Below are 18,351 nucleotides of genomic sequence, written 5' to 3'. Positions count from 1 at the left end.
AATGTTTTGGAAGTCGAATGGACTTCTGGAATGGATTCCGTTCAACTTCCGAGGTACCACTGTAACTGTCATTCTTAGTAACCAAGTCACTATTGAAACCCTTAGGTTTTATCCTGACTTGTTTTTTTGTTGTGTTTTCTCTTGGCTTGGTGAGATTAGAAGTGCAGCCTATCTTTGAGTCTCACCTTTCTGACTCCTAATAGGATCATTATTGGAGTGAATCTGGTGAATATCTGAGTAATCAAGAAATGTTAAGAAGATTGTACAGGAAAAGACGTAAAAATAAATACCTGGTCACATTTTCCTGAGTTGCCGTGCTTGCAATTTTCGCTTTCAACAGAGACTAGGGAAAAAAGTAAATTCTGGTCTGTGCTGAATACTTGCACAAATTTATTTATGTATTGCATTTATATCCTACCACATGGCCTTTATAAAATGGCTCTTGGGACAGCTTACAGTTAAGAATAGAGCAATAGTTAGTAGTAAAACATTAACAACCATAAAAATATGTAAACAATTAAACATTTACAGGGAATAAAAAAATAAGTTACCATAAAATAGGCATCTGTTTCTGCCTCTGAACACCAGCTGAAATAAAATGCCTTTAACTAATTTCTGAGACACAAAGATAGCCAGGAAGACCTTTCTTCTTCTCCTTCTTCTTCTTCTTCTTCTTCTTCTTCTTCTTCTTCTTTGCAACGGGGCGGTGTATAGGGGAAGAGTAAGAAATCCAATAAGGGAGAGGGCACTTAATTGCAGAGAAAGCCCTGCTCTTTGCCCCTGTTCATTGATTTCAGTCATTGAGAGAAGTCTTAGTGCATGGGATTGCTGAAAATCATCCTGTCAGCCACCTTCAAAGCTACAGATTGCATCCCCCATAACTTTGTTTTCGACATAACTATGAAATGAGCAGCTATCTCATGTTGTGGTTAAGGTAAGGTAATTTCACTAATCGACCTGTACTCATTCGACTTCTAACAATTTAAGAAATCTGAAGCCGTGAGGATCCCTGTTGTTAAATGGGACCAGGAATTTGTTCCTTTTGCTGCTAAGCACAGCCTGTGTATATACTCCTGTGTATTTAACCTCGTTTCAGAAAGAAAAGCTACATATAGCGTAATCTCTCTGTGTTGCAACATGGATTACTTGCTCATAGCCTTGAGGTATTACTCGCGGCAAATATGTAGGTGGTAGACTATTCTTGTATCCAATGCCATGAAATATCGTTTTGAATAGTTTTGGTTTGGTGCATCTTAAAAAGAAAGTACTTGTTTCATCTTCAGTAATGGGCGCTGAATACTTTCCTTTGGTAGTGCTCTGCATTTGTCCTTGTTTAGAAGTAGTATTTGGCTCTGAGGCATACTTTCTGAGTTTGAGGGGGTTCTGAATCAGGGGGAGGTGAAGCCGGCTTACTCTGTTCTGGTTTGTCAAGGCAGCGTTGGAGGCCTCAGTTTCTAAGCATCCTAGCCTAGATGTGTGCTCAGGGTATGGTATATGTGTCTCTCCCATTTCCTCATCCTTTAAACTGTTCACATGTTTCTTCACAGCCTACAGTTGTGCGGCATCATTGGGTACACCGGAGACGTCAGGAAGGGAAATGTCGACAGTGTGGAAAGGTGAGGGAGAAACCTGTGCGGATATAGCTTGAAGGGTACAATGAAGCTGGAACTCAGAAACCCTTTTCAGGTCAAGATTCTTATGCAACTTGAGCTTATACCAGGTGCTTCAGTTGCTGGGAAGTGATACTGAAGTTTTGTTTTCTGACACTGCTTCGCATCTTTCTGAGGCCTCTTCAGTATCACCTCTTTGTTTCCATCTGAAGGCATGTTTATTCAGGCTTTTGAGAGAACTTGAGTCTTCTGCACAATATGTTTTTAATTGCCTGGCATTTTATTTTATTTTTAAATGTAGAATTTTATTGTCGTATGCAGCCTTGTGATTCTCAAATGATGGGTGGTTTAGAAGTAAATTACTATTATTGTTGGCATCTTGTTTGTCTCGGGAGACAATAGATTGTGCCTCGCTGGGTGAAGTCAAACCACCGCATGAGCAGCACTGAATGTATTTGGCACCAGCTAGGTTTCAGGAGTTTCTGGAAGGAGGCATACAAAGTGCCATTCAACAGTCTTAGGGACTCTAATCTATATTTGTGTAGAGTTTACTCCTTAGCCCTTTCTTCACCCAAAGATATTCCGCAAGGCGCTGAGGGATCAGAGTTTTCCTTCTCCAAACAACAACAGCATATTATAATTGTTATATAATTATATAATCACATTAACAACAGCAGCAACAACAACAACCACCCCTATGTCATAACTGAGATTCATGGCAAACTTCTCATTCACAGACCATTTTCAGAAACGTAGGGGGAGCACCCACCCAAAGTTGTGGAGATCGCCTCTCCTCGCCCCATCAATCACTGTTCCACCCGCAGCCTCTGGTGTGCAGTCCCAAGCGCCATGCAGCAATGCTACTGAGGTGCTGGAATGCACCAAAGAGGTGCTGGAACTCACCGGGGGGAAACCCCTGACTGGGGGGGGGGAATACACTTCCTTTTGGTGCTGTAAAGACCAGCACATTGGGGCAAGAGTTATGTGTCTGATGAAGGATATTTGGCCACAATATATTCTTTCTTTCTTTTTTAAAACTAAATTTATTTATTTGGTTTTTCAAATTAAAGTTTTACAATCACATATCCAGCATACAACGTAAAAACAAGATTCCAAAGAATCTCCTAGACTTCCCTCCTCCCCTTTGTGGGTCCTATTGTTAGTCATTTCCTCCTGCATCTTTTATAATAATCCAAACCTTTTACATCTCCATTATATCCAAAATTCACCATTAAACTACGAGTGTTATTCCAATCCTACTAATGATTTTAACTGATTACAATGGTTTTTAAGATAAATTATAAATTTTCCCCATTCCTTATTAAAATTTTGGTCTTCCTGATTTCTGATTCTTCCGGTCATTTTTGCCATTTTCGGCATAATCCATCAACTTAATCTGCCATTCTTCTCTGGTCGGGACTTTATCTTCTTTCCATCAATAACATCCACACAACCGTGGTTGCACACGTAAATAGTCTTTTCTGCTCCAATGCCCACAACATATTCACGTTGCATTACATTAATTTTTTTCCTAAAGATGCTACAGGGCTCTTTGTTGTTGTAAATTCATGGACCACGAGTTTATTGCTATGATATAAAAAAGAAACTTGAAGTGACGTGCAACTTTCTCCTTATTTTCCTGTCTCCCTGTGCAGGGTTTCCAGCAGAAATTCGCCTTTCACAGCAAGGAGATTGTAGCCATCAGCTGTTCCTGGTGTAAGCAAGCAGTGAGTGCAGCATGTATCTGTTTGCTAAATTGCCCTCCCTTTCTAAACACAAACACCTCTGCCTCCTTTGCCTCCCTTTCCCCAGAGTTTGGAAGTACTAGTCTTCTAGTTTCGTTGTTTTTTTTAAGTAGGGGGCACATTAAAAATGGTGATCCTGCCTCCTGCAATCTGAAGTGGTACAGTCCATTCCTTATCACTTTGCCTCCTGATTTCTGCATCATTCTGCTGCGTGGGTAGACGTGGCCAGTGTTTGGAACAGACACACACACTAAAGACTGTGATTGTCCTGGACAGTTCTGTAGACACTAACTGGCTCTCTCCTTTTCCTTTCCTTTCAGTATCACAGTAAAGTTTCATGCTTCATGCTGCAGCACATTGAAGAGCCCTGCTCACTAGGGGCACATGCCGCTGTTGTCATCCCCCCCACTTGGATCCTACGGGTCCGGCATCCCCAAGTAGGTCGCCCCCTCAGGTTCCTTTTCCATTTAAAACAGGGGCCTCATTTAAACCAGTTCATCATTTACATTGCTTCTTCTTTCCCCTCATCTCTAGAACCCGCTAAAGTCAAGTAAGAAGAAAAAGAGGACATCGTTCAGGAGGAAATCCAGCAAGAAGGGTCCTGAGGTCAGACAACAGAACTAGGATAGGGAAAGACTGAGAAGGGGCATAAGATACAAACTGAAGAGGTGGTGGTGCTGAGAGATCAGTGGAAAAAAATACCAGGCAATAGACTAGTGTTTGGGGTTTTTTCTCCAGTGTTTTACTTATGAATGTATTTAGCATGCTGGGGGAGGTGGAAGACTTTAAAAAACAACAACTGTGTTCTCATAAACAATTGCTTGGTTAATTTACAAATAGCAAACATTCTAACTAACATATAAAAATAGAGGAGGTATTTCGATTTTCCACTGTTTCTAGAAAAACAGTGAAATTGCATGGGATCTCCCAAATGGAATCTCTGAGAGGGCAGAACTGCATCCTCTGTTCAAAAATTAAGAAGAACTGAACAAAATGTAATAATACAAATGCTTGCATTATAAACTGATGATTGTATATAGAAAATCCATTTTTATCTTAAAGGTGGCACAACAAACATAAGAAGAATTAAACGCTGTAACTAAATGTATATAACCACAAAAAATGGAGAAACCCACATCCATAGTGTGAATACAAATATAATAATCTTACACTGATGATCAACCATGCAAGATAAAAACAGTTATGATGAATTCTCTGATATAATCTGTGATGAATTTTAGAAGACATAGTTTGTCTTTGAATGATTTTATCTTGGCTTAAAGAGCAAACGTATGTATGAGCATTTTGATTGCTCAAGCATCCTCTTTGCAGCACCCTTCAGCAACATGAGGAAGTTTCCAGTTAAGCATAATTTCCCATTTTGTCCAAACTGGGAAGTCATGGTTGCTACCTTGGGAAACCCTGGTTAACTCTGGCTTCATCATCTCCGGCTTCATCATTTCATTGTGCTGTTCTGCAATGGGAGGAGAAAAGGGGTCAGCCATAGAATTCTAGTCTACTATATTTCTGCTGGAAATATGGTTCAGTAACACATTCAGTTGCTTTTCCATCATAGAACAAAGATAGGGACCCTGGGATTCATTTATTTTTTTGTATAATATTTTTATTAATTTTTACAAAAGCATTACTTTTAAGAAGAAGAAAATAAAACATTTAAAACAACTGTATATACAATCCATATTGAATCCATATGGGACTACTTGAATCCCCTGACTTCCCTCCACCCTCTCCCTTGGCTCCTTTATAATATAACCCTGGTATTGATGATAGTTGGACCTAAACTCTGATCAACCCTAGCCAGGGATGATAGGCGTTGTGATTCAGAAACATCTGGAGGGCCACAGATTCCCCATTTCTGTCATAGAATTACTAGTCCCCAGTGATCACTAATAATGCACAATTTAGTTGCATAGTCACCAGCTGTCACTTTACTAAGGGTGCTGTGTGCATATGTCTTTCAAGTAAACAGGATGGCTCTTGACTGTTAGCAGAGAGGCACTGCAGCAAATGGAGGACCGTGCAATACATTTTAAATCATTAAGGTTTAGTCACTGAATTTAAGTATTGTTTTTGAGCGGAGGAGAACCTAGTTAATGCTGCTTTGATACACCACATTGTCAATAAATCCTAAATATTGCTAACTGATCACGTGGGATTAAAGGCTTGGGGAGCTTTTGCTTCCCTGCCTGGGGCAACGTTAGTGGCAATCCAAAAGGAGACAGCTTGTTTCTCAGGATGGTGGGGATTGAAGCCCAAAAGGAGAAAAGGCTGAAAACAACTTTGTATTTTTGTAATGAAACCTAGAAGGCTGGCAACCAATGGTTGAAGCTTCCAGTGGCCCAACTTTCCCCATTATATTTATGCCTGTTTCCAGAGACCTTGACCAGAAATGAACATTGAACTCCCAACTTCTGCCGAAGCCCAAATACACCCCTGCTTATATTTGCCCATGTAGAACAGATTGTGCACGTTTGTCCAATTTTACGCAACTTGTACTAACAGAGTAATGTAGACTTTAGTGGTGATAGTAACTGGGGTCCTACAAAAAAACAAACAAATTGAGCTTCCTGGGCATAAGCTCTTATTTAACCATAACCTGGGTCATTATCCTTAATCATTATTCATGTTACTTTGCAGGAAGGGCGATGGAAACCCTTCGTCATCAAGCCTGTCCCAGCACCTCTCATGAAGCCGCTGCTTGTGTTTGTGAACCCCAAAAGTGGTGGGAATCAGGTACGTGTGTTTTTCAAGCATTTTATTCCATTGGTTGCAGATCATATGCTGACACATCTATATTTTAGCCCCAGTCCTTCTTCAGTTTGTTTCCTAATTTCCTGACTCTCTTCTTTCTCCATAATTTTTTAGGGAACAAAGATAATCCAGTCATTTATGTGGTACCTCAACCCTCGACAAGTTTTTGATCTCAGCCAGGGAGGCCCCAAAGAAGCGTGAGTATCTTTCTGAATGAGTCTTAGCCCCATCCCAGTAGAGAGGCCTTTTCTAAAATTTGCGGGAAAGTCTCCACATATTCGGGGGTGGGGGTTTTTGCATCCTGCCTTTCTTCCAAGGAGCAGAGAGTGGCATTTTAGTATCAGAAGAGTGGGAGCACCTGATGTTCTGCCATTTTTCAAGGTGGATGACCCATGCAATCTAAGCTACTATTGACTGTGTGAAGCAGGGCTTTTCAACTGGTGGTACTTACACTGCTTGATATACAGTGAAGTACTTTCAGTTGAAAAGTGCTGGTAATGGTCTAAAGAAAGAGTGGAGTAGAACAAAATGAACAACCCTGTGAGGTGAATTAGGCTAAGAGAGGTTTGGGGAATCTTTGGCTGAACTGCAATTCCCATCAGCTCCAGCAGGCATGGCCAATGCCATGGGGTGATGGAAATTTTTGTTCAGCAACATCTGAAGGGCCCACCTGGGCTAAGAGAGAGACTTTTCACACATAGATGATGAAGCAGACTTCAGGGCAGAACCTGGGTTTTTCAAATTCATCGCAAGTCCCTAGCAGCTATGCTTATTTTCAGTTAGGGACCAAGGGCAGCAGGAAAAAAGAACTACTGTTTGCACCTTCTAACCAGGACCCCTTCTGCTTCCTGGAGGAAGGAGAATCTAATAGTGCAGTCCTACCCATGTCCACTCAAAAGTAAATCCTACTCAATTTAGTGGAGCTTTCTCCCAAATAAGTGGGGTTGGGAATTCCTAGTCTAAATTACATAAACCAAAGTACAGTCCTTCTTTCCCAGTACCCTCTTCCTCTGATTTTGGCCATACAGCTTTATCTGGGAGCATGATGCCAGATTGAGGATTGGTTCCAAAGACAAATGTGTCTTGATGGGTTCTTACTCGGCTTCTACATTTCTGAAAGATTATATGAAAACGAGGGGGTGCTTCCTGTTGATGCTGCACATTCCGTTCTTGTCCTCTTAACTATCTCTTCTTCTGGGCTTTGTGCAGGTTGGAGATGTATCGCAAAGTGCACAACCTACGAATTCTGGCATGTGGGGGAGATGGTACGGTAAGTGGCCGCGATCCCTTGAGCACTTGATGAGTTATGAAGAAAGCCAGGGTTTATGCCATAACACCACGAGAGGACCAGAATCAGGCCCAAGGCCCATCTGGCCCAGGACTCTTCATACAGTAGCCAACCAGACATTTCTGGGAAGCTTGCAAGTAGGACCTGAGTGCAACAACACTGTCCCTACTTTTGATTCCCAACAACTGGCATTTGGAGGTGTACTACCTTGAACAGTGCAGATAGAACATGACCACCATGGATAGTAGTCATGGATAGCCAATTAAGAGACAGTCCATTGGCTCTGAGTCAAATGCGAAGCATGGGTCCACCAAGTCCTATAATGCATCATTCAATACTACATTGCCCAGGATGCAGTGTGTTTCCTCTTCAACCAAGATGCTAGCTGAATTGCATGCTATTGACAGTGGTTTTTGTGAGCAAGGCCTGCATTGGTGGTTTTGTGATTAGCATGGCTGGTGGGTCAATCATTGCAGTGACTGCTCAGGTACTGCTACCGTGCTGACCTTTATTCAACATGCCACTTCTCTCTAAACTATGAGCTGCTTCTGTATAACTCTTTAGTATTCACAGATAATTCTTTTTTTGCTTTGCTTGTGACCAGTCGGTTCCAAACTAGATTAACTGGCAATGTATGGCCTAGTAGCCACTTATGGGGCCTTCCCCCCAGTTCCTAACAGCTTCTCTCTTTTTGCCATTTTTTGGAGTTTGGCCTATATTGAGAAAACAGCCATGTGCCGAAACAAAAGCAAGGGAAGCTCCCAGCAGAATTTCTGTCTGAACCTTTGTCTTTCTTGGCTAAATAGGTGGGGTGGATCCTCTCCATCTTGGACCAGTTGCGACTGAACCCTCCACCGCCTGTGGCCATTCTTCCCCTGGGGACCGGAAATGACCTGGCAAGGACGTTGAACTGGGGTGGGGTAAGACTGCCACTTTGGTAGCAATGCTATACTTTACTGTGTTCCAGGTCAGCAGTGGGGTGTGAGATTAAAAGGAATGTGCTGAGTCAGTCCTTCTTAAGTCAGTATTATCTATAGTGACTGGCAGTGGCTCTCCAGGTTTTCAGGAACATGTCTATCCCAGCCCTGCTGGATATGCTGGGGATTGGACCTTTGATACTCAGCCACAGCCCTTCCCGAAAGGAGGTCACTTAATGCTCGCTATCTTGTGTCAGTTCTTAACGGAGAACATCTCAACCCACAGGGTTACACAGATGAGCCCTTGTCAAAGATCCTGTCACATGTAGAAGAGGGGGAGATTGTGCAGCTGGACCGCTGGAGTCTGCAGGTGGAGCCAAATCCTGAGGCAAACACTGAAGAGAAGGATGAGACGGCGGCAGACAAGGTGAGGCTCACAACACCATCATGCCCTTTTAGGGCCAGCTGCTACAGTCTCCCCACCAAAGGTATACCTAGTATGCTTCTGTCTGGTTTCTTTCATGGTGGGTCAGGTGTGTTGTGGCAACTGCAACTGCCCCCAGCTAACCTAACGGTTTTTTCCATGTATGTAAAGTAAGCAACTAGGGTAGCAATGAAGAAAGTAAGATGGGAAAAGGAGGAGGATAGCCAATTTGCCCAGTGTGAAAAGGTTAACCACAGCATATTTATTTTGGGGATTGTGGGATCAGAGCTACCTCAACAATATAGAAACTTATTTGTATATGCAACTACAGCCGCTAGAATGATATTTGCCCAAAAATGAAAAGAAGAAGAAGTCCCAACCAGAGAAGAATGGCTTACAGAAATTAATACAAAGAAATTTCAGAAATAGACTGGAAAGAGAAGTGGATGAATTGCAACTAATCACCAAACTTAAAACCATGGAGAAACCTGGTTTGAACAAAGACATTGGATTCTTATCTCATTATACATAACAAAGCTATCTTTAGCCATCTCACCCCTTGCCTTTCCCTGCAAGACTAATTGCAGCCGTTAGTCAACAGGTTTTCCACACCTATCAGCTGATCACCCATTCCCACCACCTTTCTGAGTAATACCCCTCCCCACTCCCTCACTATATTTAAGGATCTGGTGACTTCTGTTTCAGTGTATCTGAAGAAGTGTGCATGCACACGAAAGCTCATACCAAGAACAAACTCAGTTGGTCTCTAAGGTGCTACTGGAAAGAATTTCCTATTTTGTTTCCTATTTTGTTTCAACTATGGCAGACCAACACGGCTACCCACCTGTAACAGAAATTAATGGAATATGCAGAAATGGCAAAACTTAACCGGAAGAATGAAGAAACCAAGACAACAAACTTTTTATTAAGGAATGGAAATGTTTTGTTGAATATTTACAAGCAAATTGCAAACAGATTAAGACACTAGCAGGATTGCTGTAGAAACTTGCAGTTTCTAAAACATATATGATAACAGATAATCAAAAGAATAAGTTGAAATAATTGGGATATGCAGGGGGTGTGGTGGGGGAAGGAAAAAAAAACTTTAAGGAACCGCAGAAAGAGGAGGAGGGAAATCGAGGTTAAAATGTTAGAAATATTGTTGAATGATTATTGAAAGGTTTTGTTTCTTTGTTATAAATTAAAATTAAAACAAAATCAACAAAAACCCACCATGGCATATTTCTAAGGATCTCCAGTCTCTATTTTTAACCTTAAAGCACTCTTTAAGGCTCCCTACTCCAGGGCTTTTCATCCCTAGTAGTCTTCTTGTCTCTTGATGTTCATGGCACTGTTGTCCTAGCTACTGTTTCACCCCATCTATCACCCTCATGGGTAGGAGAGCATTTTTCCATTGAATTCTGCTTTGCTTAGTCACATATAGGTATTTTTAGAATCGTTGAAAAGTCATTTCACCTTCATCGGTGTCTCAGATTTAGTGGTGTTTCTCTCACTCTCAATTTTAGCTCCCTCTTGATGTCTTCAACAATTATTTCAGCCTTGGTTTTGACGCCCGGGTGACACTGGAATTCCATGAGTCCCGAGGTAAATAGCAACAACAGGTGGGATGTGGCCAGTGCTCTCAGTGTGCCATGCTCATAGGCCATGAGCTGAATGCAGAGGGCTTAATCAGGAAGGAGAAGAAAGTGACAAGGAATTGGCTTCAAGGTACAACAAATGCCTTTCCTTTCAACGAGAGGGGTAAAGGTCCATGCTATTATTTGTGCTAACCAACACTAACCCCCTAATCCTGTCATACAGTAGAGTGCTGTGTGAGCGCATTGTGGCAAGAGATGGTCAACTTTGGTTGGGTATATTGGGTGGGGGACTAGAGACTTTCTGCTGCTTTTTCTAATGTGGGGAGATGCACATGCAGAGAAGGTGCTTCTGTGATTTTACCGGTCATGCACACAGAAATGTGACTTCTGGCAACAAGTAAACCATAGCAACCTTTTTTTTCTGCAGAAGCCAATCCAGAGAAATTTAACAGCCGATTTCGGAATAAAATGTTCTATGCTGGGGTAAGTTCACTGGGAAGTCCTTTCGCAGCCCAGTTAGGAATTGTTGCCTTGGTCTCAGTGTCCCTAAAGTTTTTCATTGCAACATGTGGAGCACCTGGAGGGCAGGCCATACTGTAATGTTTTTCTTCCCAGGGAAGCCTTTAGAACAGGGGTAGGGAACTTCCATCCTGTGGGCCAATCTTGGGGGGGTCAGTTCCCCATATCCTACCCATAAACTGACATCACTGGTGACATCATTTGATGGGCGGGAAGATGGGATTTAATCCTGACTGGGGTGCATGCCTTGTTTCCAGCGGGGAAGAGGTTAGTGGAGCCAAGGCAACATGATGAGTGGGGATCAAAGTGCTTCTCAAGAGCGCCGTTTGAAATTAGTCAGTGCCTGGTCAGCCTCTGTGAACTAACTCGGTTTCTCTTCTTCTGGCAGACGGCGTTTTCCGATTTCCTCATGGGGAGCTCCAGAGACTTAGCGAAACACATCAAACTGGTGGTGAGTGAGCTGTGGGGCCAACAGGCACTTGGAGGGCACTGGTTATTGATTGGGTTGAGAAGGTCATTCTGCTGCCGTGTTAAAGATAAACCCTGCGGAGAGGACAAGTGCATATTTGGGAAAGATCAAGGCACTAAGAATTTTCTTCCCTCACGAAAGGGATAGAAAGAACGCCTGAGGTTCTTCTGTGCTGCAGCCAGCCTTGACAGCTGACTGTCGCCTTTTCCTCTTTCATTAGTGTGATGGGACAGACCTGACCCCCAAAATCCAAGATCTGAAGCCACAATGCCTCGTCTTCCTAAACATTCCAAGGTGAGTGGTAACTCTCCCTGTCGGGGAGCATGTCAAGCTGTGTTTCCCCCTCCTTTGACTCCCTCCCACTGCTCTGGGATCAGAGGTGTGCTATCCTCTGCCCCCAACACACTTTCCCTCCTCCCTGTCTACGTGCAGGTACTGCGCAGGCACCATGCCTTGGGGCAACCCCGGGGAGCACCATGACTTTGAACCCCAGCGCCATGATGACGGCTGCCTTGAGGTCATCGGCTTCACCATGACATCCCTGGTAAGCCAAGGCAGCTCCTGATGGCTGATCTCTGGGGTCATCAAGGACAGCAGATGCAGCTGGATTTTGGGGGTGGGGAGGGGGACGGGAACTTCTGACCTCTATAACACTAACACTGGTGCAACCTGAACAAGTAAGCAAGGCCAGCTAAGCTGCCGCTAAGCCTGCCTAGCTGACAAGGACAGTGCCAGCCTCTTTATCTGTTGTTTAACTATTAGCTTGCCCAGAGGAGCTGTCTGACACAAGTATTAGACTAGGTAGAATCATAGAACTGTCGAGTTGGAAGGGGTCCCGAGAGTCATCTAGCCCACTCCCCTGGCTCAGTGGCAGACATACGTCATTCATGTTGTCTCAGCTCCCAAGTTCATCTGCTAGCATCTCTACTTAAACATTAAAGAGTCCTCAGAAGAAGCAGGAACTGGGAAGCACCCCTGTTGGGAACCCTGGGCAGCCACTGCAAGTCAGAGCTGGCAATACTCAGATCAGCCGTTGATCTGAGTCACTGCACAGCAGCTTCAGATGCTGCTGGTAATGGGAAAAACATTTCTTATCCCAGGTTCAGGTCATGTGCAATCTCCCGCTGACGTTGGTCGTTGGTTGGCCCTTCCTGTTCAACACTCTTCTTCCTTTTGTAGGCAGCGCTGCAGGTGGGCGGCCACGGAGAGCGGTTGCACCAGTGCCGGGAGGTGCTGTTGACCACGTCCAAGGCCATCCCCATGCAAGTGGACGGAGAGCCCTGCAAGCTGGGGGCTTCCTGCATTCGCATATCCCTGCGCAACCAGGCCAACATGGTGCAGAAGACCAAGAGGCGCAACTCCATGCCTCTGCTCAATGAGTACGTTCTCCCTGACAAAGGGACCGCCCCCAAGGCTTTGGGGCAAGGAGTGAAGGTGGCTTTGCCCGTTCAAAGTGTAATAAACTTTTTTGCATGGCGGCGAGCCTTAGAGCTTCCTCACCCTTTAGCAGGACTGCCTGCTGTGAGCTTAGCTGTTGAGTCGAGTGGGATTTTCTATCCTACTATATCCCAGAGGTTTGGATTAAAATGTATTGGAAACCATCCTAAAGGCAAGTTCTAATACTATGAAATGTAAGATATATAAAACCCAACAGAATTAAAGTCTCTACAGACAAATGTATTGGGTTCTGTAGCTATGCGGCACTGAGACTTCTGAAGTCCAAAAAACACTGACATCGAGCACCCTTCCCCCCCCCCCCCATAAAAGCGTAGCTGCTTTTTCTCAACTGCTTTATCAGGAAGGCTCTGCCTTTTCCTGGTCCTAAAGGCAAGCAGCTGAATGATTAATGGAGGAAGCAGGGTTATATGAGCCCACAGAGAGGGCTCTGTGGAAGCAAAGTTCCTTCTCTGCTGTATTTTATTTTGGGGGAAGGGAGTGGAGAGTTGTATCACAGACTCCTAGACACTAATGAGTGGCACAAGATCTTCCTACATTGTACTGCTTGGGAGGGGGCGGGTGGCAAGGAAGGCTTTTATTATGCTGCTTATCCCATTCAAGGCATAATGAAAGGTGGGTGAGGGGGCGATCTGTGAAAGCTTTGTCCCTTCCCTGGCATTCATACCCCTCTTGGCAAGCCTGTTTTCCTGTCCAAGGTACATCTACGTGGCTGCTTGCTACGCTTCCAATTGGCATTGTCGCGCTGAACTAGCAACATTTAACCCCCATCTTCAGCTCTGACCCAGTTCTGAGACGGTGCTGGTCTCCTGCCTCTCTATGTTGCCCATGAGGCCTTACTGCAGGTTTCTATCATTCTTGCATAAAGAAGCAAATTCCCAAAGAAGCCAGGAATTGTGCCTCCCTTCCTTTTGGCCTGCCTGCATTTGTACATGGGAGGTGGCAATTGAGGCCAGTGTTATGGAAGCAACCTGCACGGCTAGAGGCATAACGGGGGCCCAGGGGTGTCCTGTCTGCCACTTTTTAAGTTCCTGTCCACTAGCCAGATAACAAGTTTTTAAATGCTAAATGTTGTTGCACATGGGGATTTCGTGTCACATTCTGGGATTCTCCCACACACACACCCTGTATCTCCCCCTCTCTCCCTCCCTTCCTTCCCACAACAATGCTGTCTTCCTTTCCCTAAGCAGCCCCACCTTAATTAAATCAGCACTTTTCCTTCCTGCTGTGCAAACAGTCAGCAGCCCATTCCAGAACGGCTAAGGATCCGCGTAAGCCGAATTGGCATGCACGACTACGAAGCACTTCACTACGACAAGGAGAAGCTCAAGGAGGCCTGTGAGTAGTTGGTTCCATAGCCCAGGCTGCTGGAGCCTCTTTAGCTAAAGGGTGCCTAAGAACAACTTGCAGGAACTTCCTGGAGCACACCTTTGTCCATAACAGTACAGCATGTGGGCAGGTGGCTGACAGTAAAAAGCAGACACTTTCTGCCCTTCTGTCAGCCTATCCAAATGTGCTACTCTAGCATGGCAGCATCTTACCATATAATTAGTCTTTTTTTAAAAAAAGATCCCTCACATCAAAATTCCCTGTATGTGCAAAGCTACCACATCTGTGAGAGAAGGCTTCTTGTCTAGCATTTCTCCCTGACCTATTAAAATTCCACATACTCAAAGATTTTGTCCATTAGATACCTTCTGATAAGTAGCTTCCCATGTGTGTTGTGAGATGGTATGATGCTTGAGATAGAATCATACAATTGTAGAGTTGGAAGGGACCCTGAGGATCATCTAGTCCAACCCCCTGCAATGCAGGAATATGCAGCTGTCCCATATGGGGATCAAACCTGCAACCTTGGTGTTGCATCTATGAAGTGTCCCCTAGCTTCTGCTCAGTGAATACTTGATGTGCCAGGAATGTATTTAGCAGGTTCAGTGGTATTTGTTGATAATGTTCCTACTTTCCAGCTGTGCCCTTGGGAATTATCGTTGTGCCAGGAGACAGTGACTTGGAGATATGCCGGACCCACATTGAGAGGCTTCAGGAGGTGAGATGCAAGCAAAACACTTGGAGGAGGGGACAATGTAACCTTTGCTATAATTCTACTGTTAAGTGACATGCCACTTGGATATCCCTGCTGCCATAGTATCTGTGCTTCTCCAGTTGTAATTAACTGCCACTCAAAGGAAATTTAACAGTTGACTGAGTAGCAGGAGTTGCCTCTGCTTACGACTCATAACATACAGAGTGACAGGAAGTAGTTTAGTTATGCCTCTTTGCATAAATGTCCCCGCTGCCACCTGCCCCATACAAGCAAAGAAATGTGGGAATAAGCTGTTAACCTACATGAACAAAACCAAAGTAACAAAGCTGGGCTTTGTATGCAATGTAGTTTGGGTAAAAGGACAGAATTCAGTGTAAAATGCCCTGGGAATTTCAATGAAAGCAAGTATATATACCTACAATAAATTAAAAAAAGGTCGTCGGTTCTGATGTAAGCCAAGGAGGTAACTCCTGGTTGGGAGGCGGTCAGGGGTCAAGGTAAGTGCAGGCTCATTCCCACGTTGCTTTATATGCCATAGGAAACATTCCAGGGTTATATCCAACTAACTGATACTTGGAATACACCCACCGAAATAAATAAAATGAGTTGTGTCCATTGAATTTAATGAGTCTACTCTGTGACTTACATTGGATGCATTCTAATTTGTAACAAGTGTTTTGCAAATATAATAACTGATTCATGCCTCAAACCTGCATAGAATTTCAATTGTCGGCAACCTTGCCTAGTGTTTTAGTTACATGGATTTTGTTCCGCATTCGTCCAAACTCTCATCACTGTGATGCCTCCAGTTCTAAGTAAAGCTTGTACCTTACCTGGCAGCTTTTGTGAATGACACACCAATATATTTTTTTAGCTGGGAAATGTCAATGACTTCCTGCTTTGGCTCAAACCAATAAATGCATGGAGAAATCCGTTCCCTGGAGCTTGGTTACAAACGAAATGAGATGGGTGGGCAATCTTCCGTAAAGTGCTTTCTCTCTTTCCCTCCCTTTCCCTGCCTTTACGGATTTGCCCTTTGTCCAGCCCTTAGGTGTCAGGCAGGTAATAAAACACACTGCACCGGATGTGGATATAGTGTTCAGTGCAAAAGAACCTGGAACCTCTCAAGCTTGATTTTGGTCATGACAATGATTATGAGAAGCAGCTGTGATCAAATTATCCAGCTGGGAAGGCCAACCTAGCCTGAAGCTCATTGTGAAACTAGGGCACTTGGACTGCCATGGCATATGGCTTCGCTGTCTTTTCCTCCTCGTCCTCCTCCTAAATTTCTTTTCCACACTTGAGACCATTTTCCTGGCTGGTGCTTGTGCAGTCTTGCTCTTGGATTACACTGGCCAATATGGAGGCTGGCTGCTCCAGAAGATGCGAGGAGCACCCTGCAGGTTCCTACAGCTATGGGGATGCAAGCAAATTCTAATGGTAGTGGTAACCCAGCTCCTTTCCTTTCCCCAGGATTTTCCTTCAGGCCCTTCCACTATTCAGAGCCTGTTTCCAGAGGTGTGTATCTTGGCTGTCTCCACCTCCCCTTTGTTGAAAGACTCTTCTCTCCCCACTCCCCACTTTCTGCCTTTTTTGTGCATGAAGAACTTGCATCAGTACCTGTCCAGTGCATCTGTGTTGAGTTGCATCCATGTGCTCTGTGCCTTCCAATTTGTGTCAAAGCATGTGTCTTGAGTCCACCTGAGGCATCTGCTGGAACAAGCCAGAAGAGGCTTTGAAAAGAGGGCAGGAAAGGAGACCTGATTCTTTTTTGCTTGCTTTGATGCAGGAAGGGGATGGAGCCAAACCAAAGACATTGTCATGCCAGAAACTGTCCCCCAAGTGGTGCTTCCTGGACTGTGAGTACATACGTATATGTGTGTGTGGAGCGGATATGTAAATATATACTAACTCTGTAGTCAGTAGGTGGGGACTCGGTGCATCAAAAGGTTCCATGACTAATGCTACGGAAATTTGTTACCAGAGCCATAGATGCTGTAATGGAATATATTTCTATAATTATAATTTTGTTTTATGTAGAGCTCAAATAGTGCTGGTCAGTACCGTTGGAAACGTCACTTGTTCCATGTTGCCTTTTGAATTATTTCCTTTGCTTTTCCTGAGTACAAAGGAGCACAAGACATTGCCTCAGTCGGACCATTGATCTACCTAGTAGCTCTCTCTTGTCTATACAGACCAGCTGTGGCTCTCCAGAGGGGTCAGACCAGGAGACTTTACAAACACTACCTGGAGTTGTCAGGGATTGAACTTGCGGCGTTTTGTATGTTAAATGTGTCCTCTGCTACTGGGAGAAGTGGGTGGGCTGGGGAGTCCTGAGGGCCAAATAGAGAGGCCTGAGAGGGGCCTCCTTTGGCCACGGGCCTGGGGTTTCCCATTCCTGCTGCAGGTAATTTGGGCTTGGTGCTTTAGGACTTGTTATAGGGGCTAGATTGGAATAAATCCACCTAAAAGGTCCTCATTTATTTGTTTCTATGGTCTTTTATACGGTAAATACTGTAGCTCAGTGATCAAACCCATGCGGAAGGACCCAGATTCAACCCCTGATATCTGCAGATAGCACTTTTGCCTGGTGGGCCTTATCAAAAAGTGACCAGCCAACCCCCCATCAGGCCACATTGGATAGGTGGCTGAGTCTGCATACCTGTCAGTCACCTGGCATCATATGACATCAGGTGAATCTCATCCCACTGCAGAGCAGTGGAACTTTCATTCAATGTTTAATTTAAACTAAACAGCTCCAAATACCAAGCCATGTTGCCAAGGAGCCATTGAGAGCATGCTCTTCAGTTCCTGGTTATTCCTCAGCAGCTGCGGCTTTTCCTATCTCACACCTGACATCATAGTGACATCAGGTGAGCGGCAGCTGGGTATGGCTGGCCAAAACAGCCACACACACACCCCAAATTGGGTGATTTGGCAGACCTTAATTTGGCGCACGAGCAGAAAGTTCATCAACCCGGGTGAAGACAATAGTCAGCTAAACTAAGGCAGCTTTCTGTGGTCCAGCAGAGCAGAATCGAGGCCTCAGTGAGAGAGTGCTGAGTATTCCCTCGGCAGGAGGTACCGCTAGCTCCCACCAGAGTCCTGTGGTAGCAGGGAGTGAAGTTTGCATCTCTTGTCATTTTTTTCACATTGGGCCGTCTTCTCTCAGCTACATTAATCTTGCTGTTCTCCAGCAGATGGCTCTGTAGGAAAAGGCATGAGGGAGACGTGGCCGTTTCGCCCAGCCGCCTTCAGCAGTAGTTTTTTGGGACCAGTGAATATGCTGCATTCAGAGTTTCCTTTTGTACATCAAATTCAATTACAGCTTTTGCATTGGGGGAGTAATGAGAGGGAGAGATGTAAGACTGGCTGGTTTTGTTTTGTTTTGTTCCTTTGCTGGGCCTGTGACCCAACCGGCTGTGTTTTTGCATGAACCCCCAAGAGCTCTGCAGGGCAGCAGAGTCTTGTTTACAAACACAGCTTTGTTCCAGCTCCTCTCTCAGCCCC

General features: G+C 44.4%; 1 protein-coding gene across 8 annotated transcripts in view; it reads left to right on the top strand.

Annotated features, from left to right (window-relative positions):
• Positions 1–18,351, top strand: part of DGKZ (diacylglycerol kinase zeta) — a 124,935-nt gene that overhangs the window by 89,299 nt on the left and 17,285 nt on the right. For 5 of the 8 annotated variants that reach the window (XM_033149001.1, XM_033149021.1, XM_033149054.1 and 2 more), the window contains 19 exons: positions 1,548–1,616; positions 3,266–3,337; positions 3,676–3,792; positions 3,890–3,961; positions 6,014–6,109; positions 6,242–6,324; positions 7,337–7,397; positions 8,222–8,335; positions 8,619–8,759; positions 10,283–10,361; positions 10,782–10,837; positions 11,262–11,324; positions 11,563–11,636; positions 11,775–11,886; positions 12,522–12,721; positions 14,035–14,135; positions 14,765–14,844; positions 16,315–16,359; positions 16,631–16,700. In XM_033149001.1, the coding sequence (XP_033004892.1) occupies positions 1,548–1,616; positions 3,266–3,337; positions 3,676–3,792; positions 3,890–3,961; positions 6,014–6,109; positions 6,242–6,324; positions 7,337–7,397; positions 8,222–8,335; positions 8,619–8,759; positions 10,283–10,361; positions 10,782–10,837; positions 11,262–11,324; positions 11,563–11,636; positions 11,775–11,886; positions 12,522–12,721; positions 14,035–14,135; positions 14,765–14,844; positions 16,315–16,359; positions 16,631–16,700 (1,705 nt within the window). Of the gene's footprint in view, positions 1–1,547; positions 1,617–3,265; positions 3,338–3,675; positions 3,793–3,889; positions 3,962–6,013; positions 6,110–6,241; positions 6,325–7,336; positions 7,398–8,221; positions 8,336–8,618; positions 8,760–10,282; positions 10,362–10,781; positions 10,838–11,261; positions 11,325–11,562; positions 11,637–11,774; positions 11,887–12,521; positions 12,722–14,034; positions 14,136–14,764; positions 14,845–16,314; positions 16,360–16,630; positions 16,701–18,351 lie in introns of those variants that run through there. The other 3 variants (XM_033149043.1, XM_033149010.1, XM_033149072.1) reach the window with 2 other exon arrangements.

Source organism: Lacerta agilis, chromosome 1 (genome assembly GCF_009819535.1).
Source record: "Lacerta agilis isolate rLacAgi1 chromosome 1, rLacAgi1.pri, whole genome shotgun sequence".
Lineage (NCBI taxonomy): Eukaryota > Metazoa > Chordata > Lepidosauria > Squamata > Lacertidae > Lacerta > Lacerta agilis.
Note: the sequence above shows the minus strand (reverse complement) of the source record. Positions and strands in the feature narration are given on the sequence as shown.